General features: G+C 41.9%; 1 protein-coding gene across 9 annotated transcripts in view; it reads right to left on the bottom strand.

Annotated features, from left to right (window-relative positions):
- STON2 (stonin 2) overlaps nucleotides 1–25,082 on the bottom strand; it is a 149,670-nt gene that overhangs the window by 54,568 nt on the left and 70,020 nt on the right. For 7 of the 9 annotated variants that reach the window (XR_008992432.1, XM_036882140.2, XM_057488241.1 and 4 more), the window contains one exon: nucleotides 3,835–3,975. The exons of the other annotated variants lie outside the window; for them this stretch is intronic. Coding sequence is in view for 6 of the 7 variants with exons in the window: in XM_036882140.2 (XP_036738035.2) it covers nucleotides 3,835–3,975 (141 nt within the window). In the remaining variant the exon portion in view is untranslated. The remainder of the gene's footprint in view (nucleotides 1–3,834; nucleotides 3,976–25,082) is intronic. 9 annotated transcript variants of the gene reach the window in all.

Raw genomic sequence — 25,082 nt, 5'->3', positions numbered from 1 at the left:
GAAGGAACTGACAAGACCACTGGATTACTGATTTTCAATCCCAGCCAATCACCAGAGCTTTCTAAATTACAGATTCCTAGACCCCCATCTATGGATATTTTGTTGAACACTCTGGCACAAGGCCTAGGTATCTGTATTGTGAGAAAGAGTTCAAAGTAATGCTGATGATCACAGGAATTGGGAACACCTCCACCTAACAGAAGCCCTCCATCCAATGATTGAATCTCCTATGCTGAGTTGCACTAAGCACTTGTGATGACATTAACAGACCCCAAAGTGAATACAGAGACACCATCTCCAGGTGACCACATGTACCCATTAGTTATGATTAGCATAACAAACCACATCAAAACTCGGTAGCTGAAAACAATAAGCACTGATTACTCTCATGAATCTATGGTACTGGACTAGTTTGGTGATCTCAGCTAGACTAACTCAGGGGTTTTGCCAGTCAGCTGGCTGGTGCAGGACTGCCTCACATGCATCTGGTGTCAGAGTACAGCATCATGGCTTGGCAAGGGTCTCCAGGCCACAGCAAGCAAGTCCAGAAGTGTCCATATGGTGACCAAGTGGGATCCCAAGGGGGCAAGCGGAAGTGCTTGAGGCCTCTTGAGACCTAGGTTGGGGGTCAGCATGCAATCACACCTTTACTTCTGCACATCTATTGGCCCAAGTAAGCTATGAGGCCAACCCCAGATGTAGGAGCTGAGGAAACAGACTTTACCTCTTGATAAAAGGAGCTACAGAGTCATATCTCAAGGGACTAGATTCAAAAAGGAGAATAATTGGGGCCATTTTTGCAATCAAGCTATTATATAACCTAAGAGGAGGAAAACATCACTTTCAGCCAAATGTGACTTCTAAATGTGGACCAGTTTTCACCTTAATCTCAAAAAGTTATAAAATCCTCAGGTTGAAGTTTCATCTGATATTCCTCATGTCTACTCCTGTGTGCACACACACACTTCGTACTTAATCCTCAAATTCTCTGTCTCAAACCAAAGCAAAAGAAATCTGTTTACTCTCAGCCCTACTTTATATTATCCTTCGAGGTTTTTACAGATGGTGTGGAGGATATGACATGCTTATGAAGACAAGTTCAGGGCAGGTCCCTCTGTGATGTCTCTTCCTGGCTTAGGATGTGCCTACAGATGAAGTGTGACTGAATGATTGGAGGGCTACATCCTCCAACAACCCCACAGCATTCACATGAAGAGCAGCAACGTGTAAGGAACATCACAGGGAAGACATAACACACAAGACCAGCACACAGCCCCGAGGAGCAGGAACTGGAGCTCGCTGAAGACTGCAGGCGGAGGCTAATTATATTTTAGCCACCAGCTGGTGGCTGAGCCTCTTTGCTCCACTTCCCTGCTTTGCTCCACCTTACCTGAACTGTGACCACTTAGGAAATGCACTGAAACTGCAGTGGCTAAATCCACAACTCTTTTCTCTGACCCAGGCCCTACAGCGCATGCAGCCTGGCTTGGATGCAGCAGTTATCACAGCATCCCTGCAACGAAGGTGCTGCTTTTTGTTTTTAGAAAAACCACCATGACATTTTGGTTAGCTCCACTCAAATTCTCTAAACACCTACCTCTGAGGTTTGGGACCACAGTGGGTGGTAGAGAAAAGAATTCCAGGAACCAGAAAACGCAGGATGGCAGAGAAGTTGCCAAGGCTACGCAGGGCCTGGAGGCTCATGGGAGGAGAAAGTGTACACTGCTCATATGCAAGGCTGTCTGAAAGGCATAGCTGGGTTCCCATGTATATGGCCAGCTTTCAGTCTGCTTGGTAGGATCACTGCTTAAAAGATAAGCAACAGGAGTGGATGAAGAACACAGAGAAAAAATTATTTAAATGCTGAATTCATCATGAAGATGGCTCAGTAAAGCCAAATTCAGGAAGATACTGCCTTCAATGTAGCTTATATAGAAACCCTAGGAAGTTCTGAAAACATGCAGATCAGGCCATCAATAGGGGGAAACGCCCACACTTTCTGAACTTCATTTTATTACTGAGAACTGGGTCTCGGAGCAAGTAGGTTTGGTAGGATGGTTAAGTTTTTATGCTCTAGCATGTAGTGTTCAAGGTGCAAATGCCTATGAGGGCGAGAATGGCTGTCAGTGCTGTTAAGTCCCTGGGTGGCTTGGAGTGGCATCGTTTTTCTTTTTAATCATAACTGAAAAGGGTCACTAATTTAAACCTCACAACTCCAGGTACATTCATCATAATGGTTGCCACCCCCTTCTCTTGCTCACCTGGTGGCAACAAAATAAGTGGCATTTTTGGATCATCTTCTAACAAGCTGACTGGGCTGCAATCTGTGCTTCTGATGAATTAGCCAAGGGGAAACCACAGCTATGAGAAAGCTACTATCATTATCACCATGGGAACACGGATAATGACACTCATGAAGAAGTACTGATTTCTCTTCAGCCAAAGACATACCGTATGTACTCTCCTGAAACTTCATGAAGAGGGGTGTGTGATCTACAGGGGTTCTCATCCTGTCTGTGCCCTTCCCCACTTCAACACACACAGCTACTTCATACTCTTCTTGGAACAATTTAGGGTTACTATTTCCTGCAGCTCTAAAAACTTAGATATGTTACACATAGGTTGCTCCTTATAGAGAATCCTTAAATTACCTGCACAGCAAGAAAGAGCCTGTGCTGGGTTTGCAGAGACACCTGGGCACAGGCCAAACCTCCCCATGTGTTGTGGAAATGCCTCTGGTTTGTGCAATTTCTATCGGTGTCCTATGCCATTCTCCTATAAAACCCCTCAGCCCAGCATCGTCACACCGAATGCAATCACCATGTGATACCTCCTGGCTGTTAGAACAGGGCCATCTCAAACATCCTGGAGGGGTATAGTAACAAGTTAACTTACCCACAGCCATATCTTTCCTATAACATTTTTCTTGAAATCTCCACAGGTATTAAAGTTTGGGCTAGGCCAGGATCCAGAGGCTGCAGTTTTATTCCTTCACATGCCAGTTCCATCAACCACTTGTGTTCAGAATAAATATCTGAAGCTCAGAAGCCTGGTAACAATGCAGAACTTGATGGCTCTGAATGACTCTCACCCACTGCAACTGAGGGAGACATCCTCGAAGCCGTAAGCCAAAAACACTGCTTCCCAGGCCCTTCCATTTGCCTCCCAACCCTCCTGTCAAAGAATTCTCAACACACTCTACAAAGATCTGTTTTCTTCCTTAAATACCATATGAATCCCACATCAAGCATCTAACTTTTTTCTTCCCAGAGCACCACAGATTTAATTCGGTACTTCCGCTGTCACATAATATTTAATTAGACCAGTTTACCTTTTAACTCGTTTACTCAAACCCCTCTGCGGGCAGCTGTCTCTCAACACTTGACATTTTTTAAATAGGTTTTTCTGTGTGCTTGTTTTGTTTTGACACAAAACATAGTCTTGATCTATTATGGCAACAATTAAGCTACTTTTCAATTAATCAGAGGTGACGCTCTATTAAAATGGCCACAATCCTTACCACTTTCCTTGCTTCACAACCTATTTGGTAAGCAATGTCTTTTTTTTTTTTTCCCTACAGGGCCAAAAGGATAAGTTGTACTAACCAGAGATAATTAGTATCTTAAGTTTGGTTTCAAGGCTAGGCTATCGGGTTACAAGTTCTAATAAACCCTGCTGGGAAGACATTTGTCTTGGGACCACTGAGAACTAACCAATCAACCAAACAAAACACCTTCAATTCTATCAGAAATGCTCCCATTTAAACACAGTGAAAAAGAAAAGCCAGCACCACAGCAGATGAGAATGAAGTGATCCGGCGCCAGCAGCCCTTACCCTCGGGAGCAGAGGCCCCCTCCAGACCCTCGCCAGGTGGGGAGGGGTCCGGGTCGTGGGTGCAGGTAGAGGTAAGCTCCGTGCATGCTTGAACAGGACTCACCGCAGTCTGCCAGCCTGTCTGCCGCTCCGTCCTCTCGTCTGGGTGGGAAGGGCCAAAATAGAAAAAAAATTGTGCAGGTTACTCACTGGCCCTCCCAGGCGGGCACACCCAGGAGGAGGGAGAGGCAAGACGCAGACGGGGAGATTCCTCAGAGGCTGGGCCTGAGATTTGGCTTCTGATTCCTTTTGTTAATACTTCCTGAACTTTAAACTCAATCTGCACAGGCAGGGAGGGTAGTTTGGGGAGGCAAACAGCAGCTGAGTAATTAGAATCCAAGAGCTTAATGCAAAGGTTAGTTTGAAAAGGCAGTGCTCTAGTGCACATATTTTTCAATTTAAGTGTGAAATTTGCATCCACTGTGTGTGAGCACTAACACTGACACAAGAAATGACAGTAAGGGGCAACCTTGGTGCAGGGGCCTGGAATGGCCTGGAGCAGACAAACCTGAATGTGATGCAGACAGTGAATTTCTCTGTATTTTTAGAGAACATTTCTCTGTATTTAAAAGCTCTAAGGTTTTATAGAAACAGGATTCCCAACAGTCTCTCAGAGTCCATGAACCTTGCCTTGTACAAGAGGCATGTTCTTTAAATAGGCATCTGGAAATCAAGATTTTAGAAATGAATTCACATTGAAAATGCAAGCATTTGTGACAAATTCTGAAATGAAGCCTTCCAAAAATAAGGGATCCTTCAATAACTGTCTGTTTTGGTAAGTGTGGACATTTATGACTAAGGTACAACCGCAGTACAGTAGCTGGAGACAGACAGATGGAGCCAACGGTATGCAGGAGGGAACTAACACCTATTAGAACCACTGCGGACCAGGTACTGATCTCCTTTAACCCTAAAAATGCCCTTAGGAGGACAGGATGTTCTTCCTCTTTCTCCGTGAGCCCACTGAGACCAAGAGGTTAGGGAACTCAGCCAGCTAGTGAATGGAAGACCAGGATCTGGACCCAGGTGTGCCTGAATCGAAGACTCAGTTATCACTGCACCATACCACCGGGTATGTCACCCACCATTCCTGAAGAAATATTCACCTTCCTTCCACTTGCAGTTAACCTAAGGCTAGGTCACTTTTTTCTTGAAATTTTTATAACAGTTCCAAAACTATATTCCATGGAATATAATTCTGCAGGATATTAATAGGTGTAATAAGGGTTAAAAAAATGCACATACAGGTTTCTTTCCTGTGGTTTCTCACATCCTTTGTGATACTAGTGTGTTATGAATCTCTAAGCTGATGATGGAGCTTGCTGCATCCTTTGGGACACGATTACAGAATGAGGGCAGACCCTCATGAATGGGCTTAGTGCTCCTACTGGGAGATCCCACAGAGCTGTCTGGCCCCTTCCACAGGAGGATTCAAAGGGAAGCCTTCCACTGGAACAGGACCCTTCCCTAACCACGTCTGCATCCTGATCTCAGACTTCCAGCCTCCAGAACTACAAGAAATAAATTTCTGTAACTTATAAACCACCCAGTTGGTAACATTTTGTTAGAGCAGCCTGAATGAAGTAAGATACCTTCCTTTTTCTTTTATTTATTTTTAACTTTTTTACTTGTTAAAAAAAAATCATGACAAAAAAATTTCAAACAGTATATCAGGGGATAAAATAGAAAGTAAACATCTACCTATTCTCTAACAACCAATCCCATTCCCCAGAGGTAACCACTAGGAATTTCTTATGTATCTGCTTCAGAAATTTTTATGCATGTATAAAGCATACAGGATTATCCTTTTTAAAAAACACAACTGGTATTAAAGCATACTAGTGACGTGTTATTTGGCATTAAAAAAAAAAAGCCTAATGACATAGTTGAGATTTTCCATATCAGCATACAGAATTATTACTGACAAGTCAGAGTTAAGAAAAGTGAAAGATAGGTCTGCACTATGGTATTGCTGCTTTATAAAGGGATCCCAATGTGGATCATCCCCTACGTGGGTCACAGTATGCCTCGTGACACAGTGTAGAATGCCTGGCTTCCCTTTCCGGCCCTGCGTAAACTCCCTACCTGACACTCATGTACAGGATGGGGAGGCCCTAAAACCCACCTCATATCACAGGTTATTGTGAGGATAAGTGACAATGATGACGATAAGGACATCTCAGCCACCACTTACTGAGCTAGACACTGTTCTTAATTATTTGAATATATTTGTATTGCTCTCAACAACCCTGTGAAGCAGATGTTACTACTAGCCCCATTTTACAGACTCAGAGAGCCATCACAGAGTGCATGCCCAGCCTAGAAATGCTTGCTGTTATACCAACAAAGTAAACATGATGTCAGCAACCCTATCTTTGCCACCATGTACTCCTCAAATTGGCACTATAGAGTGAATCCCATTTTCCCTTAATAACAATATTGGAAGTTCTATTCCCAAACTTCACCTTGGCTTTCTATAAAGACCAGATATAATAAATAACAGCTTGTAAAAACTGAGGTACAACAAACCTCATAATCATTTAAAATAGTAAAATGAGATTTTGAGATATTTGGCTCCTGGAATCCCTCCTTTTTACTGATCAGTGAAATAATATCCAGGAAATATATGAGTCCTCTCTAAGGGTATATACCTTGTTACACTGTCTCAGTCATGAAACAGTTTTTAAATGGGCATACAATTGAACCCCATGTGATTGTACAAGGTACACTAACATATAGCTATAGGTACATACAGAAATACTGCATCACAGATCTGACATAACATTTATCCATAAGTTAGAACAAGCACAGAACATTTAATGAGAAGTAGTTTTCCCTGCTTCTTAGAATTTAAAAGGTCATTTGAAGAGTGTTCTGACAGACTCATTTCTCTTAGAAAACCTGTTTAGGGATAATGTGAATCATGACCTTCTTATTTCTCTTAGAAAACCTGTTTAGGGATAATGTGAATCATGACCTGTAAAAAAATAGAGGCCTGCAAAATTAGTCCGCTGGGTTCTTTCCCCCTTAACAGAGTTGCATAAGCATCTCCATAGTTTGAGACATTTCACAGGGGTCCTTAGCTTTGACCTGATCCTCCTGCCAAGCTCTTTTCTTTTTCTTCTTTTTGCTCCCATCCACCTTCCCAAGAGAGGAAAGAATTGAAGGTGAGGTAAGTCACAGAAGGAAGACTGAGAAAAGAGAGGAACACAGGCTCATACTCCCTTAGGGTAGTCATCACTGAATGAATGCTTTAGGGCATTTTGCTCTAAGGGTTAAAAAAAAAAAAGCAGAAAATCTAACTCTTTCCCTCCTCCAACTTTGACTCTCAGCCCATATTAGACTATAATTTTCAGCACAGTGCCTAGAAGATGGAAGGACCTTATCCCTTTTTGGGGGTATTTGTTCCCCATCCTGCCCTCTATTTTATCATAGTTTTCATGTCCAGTCACGTGTTCTTCTCAATTACATTTACCAATGAGCATCCCTCTAAAGGAAGTCCACACCGGGCATAGGCAGCACAGCCCTGCTTGGACACATGCACACATCTCAAACACATAAAGGGTCCCTCCGGCTGCTCTGCCATCTGGAGTCAGAGAGAAACAGCAGTGCTCGATGGCATCCAACTTAGGGCTGGTTCTACCAATGCTCTGGTAAAGGCACAGGTTAGAGGTCCAACTTCTGGGTCTCTTGAGTGGAGACAATATCATCTACCTACAAGGCTGTGATTGAAGATTCACCAAAGGAAGTATGTAAAATGCTCTGTCGATAGCAGGGTAGTGCACAAATTCCAGGTAGTGACTATTGCTGCTCTGGTTCTCTCAGTGTGTTGGAGGTGAAGTATGATAATTGCTTTAAAAGAGGAACCAAGTTGTTTCTGTTCCTCATGACCCCATTGCCTACTCAGCTGCTGTTTCCAAGACAGATCCATCAGAATGCTCACCAGCAGGTGGGCACAATTCTGGTAGGAAACGGGCCAGCTTTTTTCATTGGACACAGACCTTTTCCTCCATTCCTCTTGCTTCATCAGACTTTCTGAACGACTTCCTTTAAGGCATAATTATGAAACTATTTTTAAACTTTCCATTATAGAAAATTTCAAACAAATATAAAAATGGAGAGAAAAGTAACAAACTTCCACACAGACATCGCCTGCTTCAACAATTAGCAATTCATTCAAATCTAGTTTCACCTATATCCCTACCCACTCTGGATTATTTTGAAGCAAATTCCCAGCATCATATCATTTCATCCATTAACCTTTTTGCATGTATGACTACAAGATAAGATTCTGTTTGTAAGCATAACCAAAATATTGTTATATGCAAAATGAACTATAATTACTTAATATTAACCAACATCCAGTATTATATTTTTCCAAATGTCTCAAAGACATTTTTTTACAGTGTGTTCAAATCAAGCCTACAATTGGTTAATGTTGTCTTTTATATTCTAAAGCTTCTTTATCCATCTTTATTTTTTCTTGCAATTTATTAAAGAACCTAGTTCTTTAGTCATGTAGATTGCTGTACAGCACATTTTGATGATAGTGTGATTTAACATATTCCTCTGCCCTCTTTATTGCCTGTGAATTCACAGATCTAGAGGCTTGTTCAAATTCATACTTGATTTTTGCATGGGTTAGTTGATAGGTGGTCTTGTGTACTTCCATCAGGAGGCAACTCAGATACGATTACCTCCGGTTTTGTGCACTTAGTGGCCATTGAGAATCAGTACCTAGGTATCACTCATAGGCACTGGAAAATGGTGATTTTCTCTATTATTTCTTCATTTATTAATCAGGATGCTATTATTACTAAAGATGTATATTTGCCAAAATGAAAGCATATAATTCTTACTTCTGTTTTTGGTCTGGAGGTGTTAATGTTGGGTGATATATCAATTCCTTTCTATCTATGTATTTCATTAAACTCTATTATGCTGCAATGATTATTTAGCTTAAATTTTTCAAAACTACTCAATTAGATTTCTAAGTAAAACAACTGGGAACTATTACTCAGAAGCTATCAAACAAATGGTAGAGAAGGGCTTGTCCACAGTACATCATTCAGATTCAAACTTGATTCCGTTACGCATAAGTTCTATGCCTTTGGTCAAAGTTTCTGACTGAAGTTTTCTTGTGCGGATAAATAAAATGGGGATAATAATGTCTACCTTGTGGCTTTAGTTAGGATTCCTGATAAAGGGTGCACGAGCCTGTTGCAGTGTCTGAAATAAAGTACATACTCAGTAAATTGTAGTTATTTCTAGCACCACTATTGTCTTGCTCAAAGCTGGCACAGTGCATGGCAACAACAGTTGCTCAATAAATGTTGGCTGAATACATAAATTGTTGATTCACTTTGCTTTGTCTCAATCTGAGGATGGCTTTAATATTTCAAGATGCTAGAGATATAGAAATGAACAAAGTCTCTGCTCATGGACTTATATTTAATTATATGTAAGAATGGAAAAAGGCATTTCTTGACCCCAGGTTAATCATCCCAGTTGGCTATTTTGAAAGTAAGTACTATCAGTAATCCACAGGGTGGAGACAAGAGAGGGGAGAATGATCAACTCAACTTCAGCACCAAGACATGAGAAGACATCAATGTTCACCAAAGAAAAATAAGTACTGTTGTTACATTTGGCTTGGCCTAAGTGCACTGAGGACTCACCCAGTGTAATGACTTGAACTGTGTCCCCCAAAAAGGTAAGTCGAAGTCCTGACCCCCAGAACCTGTGAATATGACCTTATTTGTAGGCAGTCTTTGCAGATGTAACCAAGTAAATTGAAGTCATACTGCATTAGGGTGAGCTCTAAATCCAAACTCTAGTAACCTTAAAAGAAAGGACATGAAGACACAGAGATACACAGGAAAGAAGACAGGGTGAAGATGGAGTCAGAGATGGGAGAACTGCAGTTCTAAGTTGAGAAATGCCAAGGATTGCCAGCAGCCCCCAGAAGCTAGAAAAGGCAAAGAAGGATTCTGCCCTACAGACTTTTGAGGGAGCGTGACCCTACTGACACACTGATTTAGAACTTCTAACTTCCAGAACTACGAGTGAATAAATTTGTCTAGCTTTAGGCCACCCAGTTTGTGGTAACTTGTTAGGGCAGCCCTATAAAATGAATACACCCAGTGATCCCAGACCAAAGGTCTGGACCAGTCACCCTACCTGTAGTTTAAACTGTCTAGTGGGAAAGAGAGGAAAGGAGGGGGGATCCTAGAGAGGAGAACCTGACTCAGTTTTATTTCATCTTTTATCGATGAGCCTATGGCTGTCTCTTCAAAGCTATGCAAGTACCAACAAGGAAGCCTGCCTCACCTGAAAAGCAGGTGGGAAGAGCTGCAGAGCTGGTTGGCACTGATGCCTTGGGAATGAGAATGTTCTTTGTGCAGTTTGGCCACAGGGCAAGGGGAAACATCACCACCATCCAAGCGTGGTTGGGTAAGTGCTCTACTCCAGGCACCCACCTTTCCATCCTGTTGTGTCTCACAAAGGCTCTGTGGTCTAATGGACATGCCCCTGAGCACTGCCCCGGCTGCCTAACCCCGAGCCTCAGCACGCCAGCCCACCTCGCACTGGGAGAAGTCAGCACAGTGATGCGGTGCAGAGCCTGGCACTGCTGTTCAGCACTCTATACAAAGCTGTGCTCTGGGGTATCTGTAATAGAAAATAGTGGTGGGGGCCAACACAAATAATCACTAAGCCCCTGTGAGTGCCAGGCACTGGGCTGGACACTGGAGAGACTAAGAAGGAGCTGCCATCTTTGATAAGTAATTGTGCTAGGGATGTGGGATTAGGGATGGCTTTTTTTTTTTTCCTTAAAATGTCTTGCAGTGTTACAATAATATTTTCTAATGAAGTGCTTAAAATTAAAACTCTAACTTTTAAAAAAGATGTGGGAAAAGCTGCCATATGCATTTATTAAGTATGTGTGTGTGACTGTGTGTATATATATATAAATATATGTATACACTTTTTAACAACATTGCTAAATGTGGTTAAGACACAACACCAGGCACTTCATTGTTTCTTCACGACTGCCATGCATGCTTTCAATACTTGCTGGGAACAACAAGAATAAATCAGCCACTTAATCTTTGGAAATGTGGATAGGAGTATTACATGCCAGACATTGTGCTAAAAGTTCTTTACATCTGCTCTCTTATTTATTCTCCTCAGAGGCTCTACCAGGCAGTACTAACCCTGTTTCAGTGGCTGGGAAACTGCTTAAAAAAGGCAGTTTCAAGATCCCATGTGATTTTTACTCTCAACACAGCAGATCCTCCTTTGAAGCTGAAGTCAGCAATAAAACGGACCATAAACAGTATATGGAGTTATAACTCCCTTAGAGAAAGAGCATGGATTTCTCTCAGCCCTTGGGCCTGTCGAAACCAAACTCCCTAGGAAGTTCCTCAGAGCCACCACGAGGTGGGGGTGGGGCTGATGTAGGCTAGGTCCTCCCTGGTCTCAAAGTTACAGGCTTATTTGCCTTATACCCGCTATTAGCGCAAGGATGTCCAGTTCGCTTTCCAGACGTTGGATGATTCTGAAAAAGTTACGTTCATATTCTAAAATGTCCAAAATTGTATATATAAATTAACAACAACAAAAAAAGTAAATACTTTATATATAGCTTAAGTGAGCACTATCTTTGATTTGAGCAAAGTAAACTCAACCATTTACTTGTCAAACTTATTTTATTTATACTCTTTTAAGTCTTTCTTTGGGGGGACAGAAATTCCAGGGAAGATGTCCTCATTATTCAGATATTAAAAATATTTAACTGTTGAGGTCTCCAAATGGGTTAAGTATATTAAGCCTATCTCAGTGCCTTGAACTTCTTTGTCCTCTGTGTAGAAATAGGCAACAAGTTCACTATTTCTGGGACTGAGCATGTCCAGCTCTGTTCAAATGCAGAAGAAATTAACATATGTCAAAAAGGTTAGATTTGTTCTTTATGATCTAAGACCTGGTGGTAATAATAATCATAACTATGATAGTAATTATTATGCTTTACTGGAAAAGCTGACCTCTATCAAGCACATCCATTACATTAAGCATTTTTCTAAGAACATTAAATACATTTTTTTCATTCACCTTCACAACAACCCTCTGACGTTGTTACTATCATGGTTCTAATTTTGTGCCAAGAAACTGAAGCTCAGAAAATTAAGTGTCTTGTACAAGGTCAAACTGCTAATAAGTAGGAAAGACAGTATTTAAATCAAGCCATTAGTTGCTAAAGGTAGATGGTAAAGTGATACCAGGTTCACGGTAATGCTGCATCAACCACGCAATGCGCTGCTTCTCTAGAGCACACAGCCCACAAAACAAGGTGTTCAGGCAGTAACTGTCGTAGTAAGAACTCAGGCTTTCCTTTGGATGTTGGCAAGCTACCCCCTCAGGGCCCTGGTGACAGTCAGTTGTTCACATTCCATTGTATTGAGCTACTTACTATTAACTTCATCTTATTCTCTAGGTTTGAAAAGATTCTATAGTTACATTTTTCATTTTTGTCAGGAAGTCACTATGTCATTCAAAAAACAGAAGATCTGTCTATCATCCCAGGTAATATTCAGATTTTTATCTAAAGCTGTAGGCTTGTACCTGCTCCAAACTGCTTCCCTTTCTTCTTCCCGGGAGCAGATGGTGAAATAGGTCACAGTTCAAGTCCCACCAGTCACTGAGCTTTCAAAACAACAGAACTGGGCAATGTACAAACTCATCATCCAATCTCTAAATAATTAAGATGAGATTCTTGACCAAGTTTCTAGAACCTCTTAATAGTGACTCAGCCACCTTTTATTATTCTGAGGGTCAACAACCAGAATTCTAGCCCTCCAGCATGCTCTTCCTATCTCCCTCTCTCCTTCCAGTTCTTTGTCTCCTAAAAGCCCTTTCTGGGCATCTGGAAGGAAAGAGAGACATGTCTCCTTTAGGGATCAGCTGTCGTTACCTCCCCAAGTTTGGCTAGTCAAGGATCTACCAGCAAGCCAAAGACAGAAATAGAGAAGAAGGAAGTCTACGAAAGAACAAGACAGGTGGGGCAGAAACACCCTGCAGTAATCAGGTGCTGTCACAGGGCTCCAGGTTGCCCTTCTGAATAAAGACTTACTGCTACTTCCAGTTATAAGCTAAGTACTAGGGATGCATGTATGACATGATGAGAGTAGCTAACATTGCTGCATGATATATCGCTTAAGGAAAGTTGTTAAGCGAGTGGATCCTAAGAGTTTTTATCACAAGGAGGAAATTATTTTTCCCTTTTCTTCTCTTTTATTTTTATTGTATCTATATGAGGTGGCAGATGTTAGCTGAACTTACTGTGGTAATCATTTCACAACAGATGTAAGTCAAACACCATACTGTATGCCTTAAGCTTATAGAGTAACATGCCGATTATTTCTCAATAAAATGGGGCAATAAAAAAAAGCTGCCCACAAAAAGACTTGCTGTCCATTCTAATTAAGAGTTGGCATTGAAAGTGGTGGCCAGTTCTCCATATGAAGACTGACCAGAGACACTCTCTAGACTCTCCAGACACCATCTAAGAATGAAATGAAAAAAAGAGAGAGAGAGAAAGAACTAGAAGAAAAAGGCAGGGGCATCATGGGAAGATGGTGGCGTGAGTAGTTCAGTGGAAATCTCCTCCCCAAAAACATATATATTTATGAAAATACAATAAATACAACTATTCCTAACAGAGACACCAGTGAATTGCACTAAAATAGCCAGGATACATCTGCATCTGCAAGAACTCAACATCACACAAAGGGGGTAAGATACAAGCTGCGGCCAGGCGGGACCCGAACACTCCTCCACCCCAGAACCCGGCAAGAAGAAAGGAGTAGGAACGGGCAGGGAGTGAAAGCCCAGGACTGCTAAACAACCAGCTCTAGAAATCTGCACCTGGAGCACAGACACAAGGTGCATGGGGTGCTGGATATTAGAGAAACAGAAAAGCAAAACCTGTGGGCAGGTCCCCGCAACCAGCACCCCTGAGACAAAAAAAAAGCGAGTGCTTTCGGCAAGTCTTAAAGAGACAGGGACTCCACAGCTGGACAAAATCGTCCTGGCAGCTGGGAATACCGGGGAACTTCAGGTGCCCTAAACCCCGGGGCGGCAGCGCAGCTCTGAAGCCCCTCATGGCACTAAGCAGCGTGCCAGTTGTTCCTCCAATGGGTGCAGACCCCGACACACCAGCCCAATAGTGGGAGAGTGGCAGCGCACGCCAGGGGTGGCGGTGCTGGGAGGGACTGGGAGTGGATCGCGTGTGCCGGCAGCACCAGAGGGGAGTGGGAACGGCTTGTGCAAGCCCACCGTGGCGGTGATGGAACAGCCCAGGTGCAGCCCGCGCGCGCTGGCAGCAGTGGTGCCAGAGGAGCCCGGGAGAGGTCCGCACAGGAGAGGCCCGCACGCACCTGCAGCGGTGCCAGAGGGAGCAGCCGCGCTCCCAGCAGCCGACCAGAATCTCAGCCCGACACACAGCAGCCCAGGCCAGACCCAAAGGCAGCTGCTGGCACACAGTTGCCCGGCAGGGGCACCGCTATTGCAGAGGAGCACACCTGGCGTGCCTGCCACTCCGTGCAGGGCTCCGCGCTGCTCTGAGAGAGACCCCGCCCACAGCAGCTTAGGGGATTAACCCGGTGGCTGCTCCAGGACTGCGGGTAACTGACACAGGCAGCGGAGAAGGGCAAGGCATCCAGCAAGCAGGAAAGGACTTTCTTCTCCCAGCTGACACACCCACAACCTGCCTACAGCCACCGCAATAACCATGAAATGGCAGAAAAATTTAGTCCAGTCCAAGATAGTTCAGACAACACCTGAGAGAGGATCTGCAGAGACAGACCTAACCAGTCTCCCTGAAAAAAGAATTCAAAATAAAATTCATAAACATGCTGACAGAGCTGCAGGGATAAATATACAAGAGCTAAGGGATGATGTCTGGAGGGAGATAACAGAAGTGAAACAATCTCTGGAAAGATTTATAAGCAGAATGGATAAGATGCAAGAGGCCGTTGATGGAATAGAAACCAGAGAACAGGAACGCATTGAACCTGACGCAGAGAGAGATAAAAGGATCTCCAGGAATGAAACAATATTAAGAGAACTGTGTGACCAATCCAAAAGGAACAATATCCACATTATAGGGGTACCAGAAGAAGAAGAGACAGAAAAAGGGACAGAAAGTGTCTTTGAAGAAATAATTGCTGAGAACTTCCCCAAACTGAGGGAGGAAATAGTTGCTCAGACTATGGAAGCACACAGAACTCCTGAGAGAAGGGACCCAAAGAGGACAACACCAAGACACATAATAATTAAAATGGCAAAGATCAAGGACAAGGACAGAGTATTAAAGGCAGCCAGAGAGAGAAAAAAGGCCACCTATAAAGAAAAACCCATCAGGCTATCATCAGACTTCTCAACAGAAACCTTACAGGCCAGAAGAGAATGGCATGATAGATTTAATGCAATGAAACAGAAGGGCCTTGAACCAAGGATACTGTATCCAGCACGATTATCATTTAAATATGAAGGAGGGATTAAACAATTCCCAGACAAGCAAAAGTTGAGGGAATTTGCCTCCCACAAGTCATCTCTACAGGGTATCTTAGAGGGACTGCTCTAGATGGGAGCACTCCTAAAAAGAACACAGAACAAAACACCCAACATATGAAGAATGGAGAAGGAGAAATAAGAAGGAAGAGAAATAATCATCAGACTGTGTTTATAATAGCTCAATGAGCAAATTAAGTTAGACAGTAAGGTAGTAAACAAGCTAACCTTGAATCTTTGGTAACCACAAATCTAAAACCTGCAATGGCAATAAGTACATATCTTTCAATAATCACCCTAAATGTAAATGGACTGAATGCACCAATCAAAAGACACAGAGTAATAGAATGGATAAAAAAGCAAGACCCATCTATATGTTGCTTACAAGAGACTCATCTCAAACCCAAAGACATGCACAGATTAAAAGTGAAGGGATGGAGAAAGATATTTCATGCAAACAATAGGGAGAAAAAAGCAGGTGTTGCAATACTAGTATCAGACAAAATGGACTTCAAAACAAAGAAAGTAACAAGAGATAAAGAAGGACATTACATAATGATAAAGGGCTCAGTCCAACAAGAGGATATAACCATTATAAACATATATGCACCCAATACAGGAGCACCAATATATGTGAAACAAATAGTAAGAGAATTAAAGGAGGAAATAGAACACAATGCATTCATTTTGGGAGACTTTAACACACCACTCACTCCAAAGGACAGATCCACAAGACAGAAAATAAGTAAGGACACAGAGGCACTGAACAACACACTAGAACAGATGGACCTAATAGACATCTACAGAACTCTACATCCAAAAGCAACAGGATACACATTCTTCTCAAGTGCACATGGAACATTCTCCAGAATAGACCACATACTAGGCCACAAAAAGAGTCTCAGTGAACTCCAAAAGACTGAAATCCTACCAACCAACTTTCAGACCACAAAGGTATAAAACTAGAAATAAATTGTACAAAGAAAGCAAAAAGGCTCACAAATACATGGAGGCTTAACAACATGCTTCTAAATAATCAATGGATCAACGACCAAATTAAAAGGGAGATCCAGCAATATATGGAAACAAATGACAACAACAACACAAAGCCCCAACTTCTGTGGGACACAGCAAAAGCAGACTTAAGAGGAAAGTATACAGCAATCCAGGCATATTTAAAGAAGGAAGAACAATCCCAAATGAATAGTCTAATGTCACAATTATCAAAATTGGAAAAGGAAGAACAACAAATGAGGCCTAAGGTCAGCAGACGGAGGGACATAATAGAGATCAGAGAAGAAATAAACAAAATTGAGAAGAATAAAACAATAGAAAAAAATCAATGAAACCAAGAGGTGGTTCTTTGAGAGAATAAACAAAATAGATAAGCCTCTAGCCAGACTTATTAAGATAAAAAGAAAGTCAACACACATCAACAGAATCAGAAACAAGAAAGGAAACATCACGACAGACTCCACAGAAATACAAAGAATTATTAGAGAATATTATGAAAACCTACATGCTAACAAGCCAGAAAACCTAGGAGAAATGGACAACTTCCTAGAAAAATACAACCTTCCAAGACTGACCCAGAAAGAAACAGAAAATCTAAACAGACCAATTACCAGCAATGAAAATTGAATCACTAATCAAAAAACTACCCAAGAACAAAACCACCAGGCCAGATGGATTTACCTCGGAATTTTATCAGACATACAGAGAAGACATAATACCCATTCTCCTTAAAGTTTTCCAAAAAATAGAAGAGGAGGGAATACTCCCAAACTCATTCTATGAAGCCAACGTCACCCTAATACCAAAACCAGGCAAAGACACCCCCAAAAAAGAAAACTACAGACCAATATCCCTGATGAACGTAGATGCAAAAATACTCAACAAAGTATTAGCAAACTGAATTCAAAAATACATCAAAAGGATCATACACCATGACCAAGTGGGATTCATCCCAGGAATACAAGGATGGTAAAACATTCAAAAATCCATCAACATCATCCACCACATCAACAAAAAGAAGGACAAAAACCAAATGATCATCCCATAGATGCTGAAAAAGCATTCAACAAAATTCAACATCCATTCATGATTAAAACTCTCAACAAAATGGGCACAGAGGGCAAGTACCTCAATATAATAAAGGCCATATATGATAAGCCCACAGCTAACATCATACTGAACAGCGAGAGGCTGAAAGCTTTTCCTCTGAGATCGGGAACAAGACAGGGATGCCCACTCTCCCCACTGTTACTCAACATAGTACTGGAGGTCCTAGCCATGGCAATTAGACAAAACAAAGAAATACAAGGAATCCAGATTGGTAAAAACTGTCACTATTTGCAGATGACATGATATTGTACATAAAAAACCCTAAGGACTCCACTCCAGAACTACTAGAACTGATATCGGAATTCAGCAAAGTTGCAGGATACAAAATTAACACACAGAAATGTGTGGCTTTCCTATACACTAACAATGAACCAATAGAAAGAGAAATCAGGAAAACAATTCCATTCACAATAGCATCAAAAAGAATAAAATACCTAGGAATAAATCTAACCAAGGAAGTGAAAGACCTATTCCCTGAAAACTATAAGACACTCTTAAGAGAAATTAAAGAGGACACTAACAAATGAAAACTCATCCCATGCTCCTGGCTAGGAAGAATTAATATAATCAAAATGGCCATCCTGCCCAAAGCAATATACAGATTCAATGCAATCCCTATCAAATTACCAACAGCATTCTTCAATGAACTGGAACAAATAGTTCAAAAACTCATATGGAACCACCAAAGACCCTGAATAGCCAAAGCAATCCTGAAAAGGAAGAATAAAGTGGGGGGGATCTCGCTCCCCAACTTCAAGCTCTACTACAAAGCCACAGTAATCAAGACAATTTGGTACTGGCACAAGAACAGAGCCACAGACCAGTGGAACAGAATAGAGACTCCAAACATTAACCCAAACATATATGGCCAATTAATATACGATAAAGGAGCCATGGACATACAATGGGGAAAGGACAGTCTCTTCGACAGATGGTGCTGGCAAAACTGGACAGCTACATGTAAGAGAATGAAACTGGATCATTGTCTAACCCCATGCACAAAAGTAAATTCGAAATGGATCAAAGACCTGAATGTAAGTCATGAAACCATAAAACTCTTAGAAAAAAACATAGGCAAAAATCTCATGGACATAAACATGAGCAACTTCTTCATGAACATATCTCCCTGGGCAAGGGAAACAAAAGCAAAAATGAACAAATGGGACTATATCAAGCTAAAATGCTTCTGTACAGCAAAGGGTACCATCAATAAAACAAAAAGGTACCCTACAGTATGGAAGAATATATTCATAAATGACAGATCCGATAAAGGCTTGACATCCAAAATATATAAAGAGCTCACACAACTCAACAAATAAAAAGCAAATAATCCAATTAAAAAATGGGCAGAGGAGCTGAACAGACAGTTCTCTAAAGAAGAAATTCAGATGGCCAACAGACACATGAAAAGGTGCTCCACATCGCTTATCATCAGAGAAATGCAAATAAAAACCACAATGAGATATCACCTCACACCAGTAAGGATGGCCACCATCCAAAAGACAAACAACAACACATGTTGGCGAGGTTGTGGAGAAAGGGGAACCCTCCTACACTGCTGGTGGGAATGTAAACTAGTTCACCCATTGTGGAACGTAGTATGGAGGTTCCTCAGAATGCTCAAAATAGAAATACCATTTGACCCAGGAATTCCACTTCTAGGAATTTACCCTAAGAATGCAGCACTCCAGTTTGAAAAAGACAGATGCACCCCTATGTTTATCACTGCACTATTTACAATAGCCAAGATATGGAAGCAACCTAAATGTCCATCAGTAGATGAATGGATAAAGAAGACGTGGTACATATACACAATGGAATATTATTCAGCCATAAGAGAAAAACAGATCATACCACTCGCAACAACATGGATGGAGCTAGAGGGTATTATGCTCAGTGAAATAAGCCAGGCAGAGAAAGACAAGTACCAAATGATTTCACTCATATGTGAAGTATAAGAACAAAGGAAAACTGAAGGAACAAAACAGCAGCAGAATCACAGAACCCAAGAATGGACTAACAGTTACCAAAGGGAAAGGGACTGGGGACGATGGGTGGGAAGGGAGGGATAAGGGCGGGGAAAAAGAAAGGGGGCATTACGATTAGCATGTAGTGCGTGGGGGGCCCGGGGAGGGCTGTGCAACACAGAGAAGACAAGTAGTGATTTTACAGCATCTTACTACGCAGATGGACAGTGACTGTTAAGGGGTATGTGGCGGGGACTTGGTGAAGGGGGGAGCCTAGTAAACATAATGTTCTTCAGGTAATTGTAGATTAATGATACCAAAATAAAATAAAAGAAAAAAAGAAAAAGGCAGGAAGAGGTCTCAGTATAGCCCCAATCATGACCCTCTCAAAACTGACCAAACATGTCCCTCCCAACCTAAATACTTCCTGTGGCTTCCACCTAACAAGATGTGCAGAGTTGGTCTAGAGGGACAGGCAAAATAGGAGCGGAAGATGCTGGGTGAAGATGTGGTGCATAAATATGAGGGAATATTACTCTCCCACAAAAAGGAATGAAGTCTTCCGATTTGCAACAACATGCATGGACCTAGAGGGTATTATGCTAAGTGAAACAGTCAGACAAAGACAAATATCATATGCTTTCACTTACATATGGAAACTAAAAAACAAAACAAATGAACAAACAAAACAGAAACTGACTCACAGACACAGAGAACAGACTGGTGTTGCTACTGGGGAGAAGGTAGGGAAATGGGTAAAATAGGTGGAGGAGGAAAAATTACAGAGAATGTTTGATATCTTGATCTGGGTTATGGTTACATGAGTGTACACACGTGTCAAAAGTTCATCAAGCTGTACACTACAATTTTGCATTTTATTATATGTGCTACAATAAAAAAGGAAAAAAGAAAGAAAATAAACAGTGGACTAAATAAAATATGGGAAAAAAATCTACCACTTCACCTCTCAAGAGTTTTTATTTTTGGTTCTGTGCACATAGCTGGACTGTCAATTACGTTGCCACATGAAAAATCCTGCATCTGTAAGGAGGATAAAGGACAGACTAAAGGGAGGGACAAAGATCTAAACTGGAGAAAGACCAAGATTTCAGACTATGGCTATAGGTTCCACAAGCTTCATAAATATTATTCTTGGATTTACTATGGAGCAATTCTGTCAAAATTTACACTAGTACTTGAAACCTAATTGAGGAAAGTCATTTTTAAAGTATCAACATGAAAGGAGGCAAGATCAAAAACTTTATTTTGTAAAGAGTAAAAATTAATGGAGCATATTTAAGGGACAGAGAATTTAAAGGCAGGGGAGACAGATACATAATCTGCAAGGGGGCAGTATTTGAAGGAGCAAGGTTCTTAAAGAGTCAATAGGATTAATTCAAGGCTTTCTGGGTTTTAGTAGAGCTCAGTAGTACAGAAGTTCTGAGTATCTGGTAGGGGTTACTCAGAATGAGGACTGACCAAAGGGGAACGGTGGCAGGTCAAGGAATCAAGGAATTCTACGACTATTGGTAGAGTATTGGAGAAAACTGCCCTTGGGGTCCAGGCGGATCAGAGGCAAGTGAAGCCAGAAATTCACTAAGGAAAGCTCCAAGTAAAAAGGAGATCCAAAGTTTGGCATGCCACAGGACAGCAGAGGGCAATTTCCAATACTACCTAATATAGCATTCATAGCTTATAAATTAGCTTGGTATGACATACCTCATTTTATTCCTCAATAAACCTGCAAAGTAGTTAGATGAAGTGGGTATTATCATCACCAAGCTCCAGATGAAGAAACTGAGGCTTAAAGGTGTTAAGTGACTTCCCAAAGTCTTATCACTGCTAGGCTGGAGATCAAGAAGATCAAGACCTCCGAATGGGCTCCTTTGATTCCCAGTCCAGTGCTCATTCCACTACGCCATGACTCCAGACGACTGAAGCTATCCTTAAGGGGAAGATAGGCTTGGAGAAGACTATTGTGAAGGGCCAAAGTCAGCAATTTGACATACACGACCTGGGCAGAAGGTGGCAGAAGTGGACCCCGGAGGTTTACTTCCAAATGGTGGATGACTGCAGCCCCACAATGGCATGAAAGTAATGAAGGGGAAGGAGATTATCCGAGTCCTTCCAAGGTCCAGGAAATCGGGGCCACGGGAGAGGAGGGCAAGCCAGACTCCTTTAGGACAAGGAACTATAAGGAGCACAATGTATAGGAAGAGAAGGTAGGACTATTTTCTCACCACCAATGAAAACTTAAAAGATACACAATGGCTCAGGATAGATGAGGGAATGAATGAAAGCCAAAGGAGAGGCACAGAGGTCTGACCTCAGATGGGTGATCAGCCATGACAGGGGTGAGGAGACCATGGGTTGGGAAGGGGTGGGGTCATCTCAGTGACAGGGAGGGTGGCAGCTGTTACCAAGGCTCATAGTCCGGATCCCATGGTTTCCACTGGAACATTAATGCGAAGATATGTAAACTGCTGTGAGCTTTAGATGAGACAATGTATGTAAAGTACCTAATGGTGCCCAGCAAATACTAGGTGCTCCACAACTTTTTGGGTGGAGTTGAAGTTGAGTCATATGGACCTTGGGAAATTTACTCCTCACTGTTGACTTTTGTCTTTCAGCCAAATATTAACTGAATACTACACAGAGGCAACGCATTTGAGGTGACCTAATAATGAATCAGACACTGATATTGCTTTTACCCTAAAGGTACATTTGATAAAGACTCTAATGTAAGCTGGTAATGAATAGTCACTCTTTCAGCAAATAATTGGTGTGCATCTAATATGCACATGTGCTGGGCCCTAGTGATACACCAGTGACATCACAAGTCCCTGTGAAAATGGAGCTCGGGTGGGCAGGACAATCAGAAACAAACAAACACTATCAAGTGGGGTTAAGTCCAATGAGAAATACAAAGCAGGGTGAGGAGACAGTAAATATGGCACAGGTGGCCCTACGTTAGATCAGGTGATCCGGGAAGGTCTCTGGGAGGAGGTGACAAATGCGCAGCAGAGACCTGAGTGGAGGGAGATGCATGAGGGTTTTGAAGAACATCCTTCCTGACAGAGGACTAGCAAAGGAGTGAGCCCTGAGGCAAAGAACAGCGAGCGGGCCAGTTGTGTAGGACTGGGACAAAGCAGGCAGTGGTGAGTGAGGCAGAAGGGCTGCTGTGATAAAGAAGCTACTCGCATCTTGGGATGCTGGTATATTTGGTGGTCAGAAAGGCTACTCAGATGTGCTAGCCTGAGCTGGACCTTGATGGAGGGACACCATTTAGGACCCTGGCAAAGGAACCCTATAAACCAAGGTCCAAAGTGAGGAAAGCAAAGGGTGTCCATGGGAAACAAAGAAGAGTTCGGTTTGAATGAAGGACACGTCTGATAAAGGGAAGGGGTTGAAATCAGGAAGGAAAGGTAAGACCAGAATGTGGAGGGAGGGAGAAAGGGCAAGAGGAAAGGGAACATAATTTTTGAACATGCACTATCTCCCAGGCACGGTGATAGGTCCTTTGTATTAGTTCACTTAAAATAAATGTTAAAATAAATAATAATTTCTTTTATTAAGTGAGATAAACATTTTGTTTAGGAAATAGTTCCTGACACACCTGGTCAATCCCATTACATACAGATGACAAACTGAGGTTAGGAAAGGTTAAATCTGAGTGTGAGTCATGGGTGTCAGGGTAAGGAGGTCAGAGTTCAGGGGAAAATTATGGAAGGGTTGTGAGCATGGGAAGGACATAGGCTGCACTGTGCCATCCTGGGGGGAGGTGGGTGCAGCTCCAGGGAGGAGGCACACGCAAATGATGGTGGAGATTGCAGACTTTTGACTCCTGGGACTAACCGTCTTATTTCTTTTGTCCTCCCAAGGCCACAGGGCACAATGCTAGGTCTGTACTTGATTAATAGGCCAGAACTTGATTAATAATCTGTCAAGTTTGAAGTTCAGAATCAAGAAAGTCTTAAGTTCGGAAACAAAAAAGCACCTGCTCCATCTAGTCCTCCTTGTCTTGGGACGATGGTCATGCAAGAGACAGGGCTGTTCTTTCTGACCTGCCCAAAGAAGGTCAAGCATTTTTAGCCTTTCAGACTGTAGGCAGAAGATCAAGAAAGAATAGCTTACCAGCCCTCAAAAACTGACAAGTTACGAAGTGTGTGTTTGTTTGTTTAAAATATAATCAAATTGTGGTGTAACAACATAATGGAACACTGCTCACTATGCATCAATAGAAAAGAATGAATTATTGATACACACAACATGGACGAACCCCAAAATAATTATGCTGAGAGAAGTCAAATTAGAGAAGCTACAATATGATTTTTGTACAAAGTTTTTGAGAACCCAAATGAATCTGGGTAGGGGGAATAGTAAGTTCCTGGGGCAGGAGGTGGAGGGACAGTAAGAAAGGACTACAAATGGGCCCCAGGAACTACTGGGGGTGCAGGTTTGTTAGTTATATTGACTATGATGATGATTCACAGGTACATACATGTGTCAAAGCTCAAACTGTACCCTTGAAATATGTTTAATTTATTGTATGTCATTTATACATCAATAAAGCTGGGGAAAATACATAATGGTCTCTAGGTCTTGAACAGGGCTTCTATAATCAGGGGAGAGAAACACTAGAAATTTCTGTAACTTCTAAGGCACAGATTTCTAGTGTCACTACTACTTGTGTTCTCTGCTGTCTGGGTACACAGCTAGGCTACATTGTCCAGCTTCTTTGGCAATAAGGCATGGGTTGGCCCTGAACTCTGGCCAAGAGAATGTGCATTTCCCCTTCTCAGCTAGAATGGAGGCGGCTGAGGACCCAGAGTAGCTTGGGTCCCTGTACTCTGGAGGACAGCACCCTTTCACCACCCTGCACCCCCAGTGGCGAGAATGAGAAACAAACTTGAACCATGCTGAGCCACTGAAATCTTCAAGTTGTTAGAGCAGGTAGCCTCCTGGACAAGGACATTATATAAATTATTTAAATTTTATTAATCTATATTAATATATAGTATAAAATATATTAAATATATGTAAAGTATAATATAAAGTATATCATTAATATAATATATAATGCCTATTAATATATTAGTTGGTATGTTAGTATTTCTTACATCAATATTAATATTGGTAGCAGAACACAGGGCAAAGCACTGAAACTTAATAAGCCTTAGTTCCCTCCTCTGTGAAGATGGAGGGCATTTTCTGCTTATCTCACAAGCTATCATAAGAATCAAATAAAATTATATACTTGAAAGCTTTCTGAACACAAGTCTGGTTTTTATCTATAATAAAATTTTCCAAGCTGCTATTACAAATGTCTGTATGTGATTGTCTGAGGCCAAGTTCATGACTGTACATCCAGTGGGGACCAGGTGACCTTTCTTTGCTCCGAGCCTGAGCTGCAGCAACTGCCTCATACTTGGTATCACCTAAGCAGATATGAACTGAAAATCATTCGTCAGGATAATTTTTGGCACCGGATGGGAGACAGATGGGTGGATACATTCAAATGTAAATTCACTGATAATGGATCCATTTCAA

Source organism: Manis pentadactyla, chromosome 11 (genome assembly GCF_030020395.1).
Source record: "Manis pentadactyla isolate mManPen7 chromosome 11, mManPen7.hap1, whole genome shotgun sequence".
In the NCBI taxonomy this organism is placed as follows: domain Eukaryota; kingdom Metazoa; phylum Chordata; class Mammalia; order Pholidota; family Manidae; genus Manis; species Manis pentadactyla.
The sequence above is the reverse complement of the archived record's forward strand: the minus strand, read 5'-3'. Positions and strand labels throughout refer to the sequence as shown.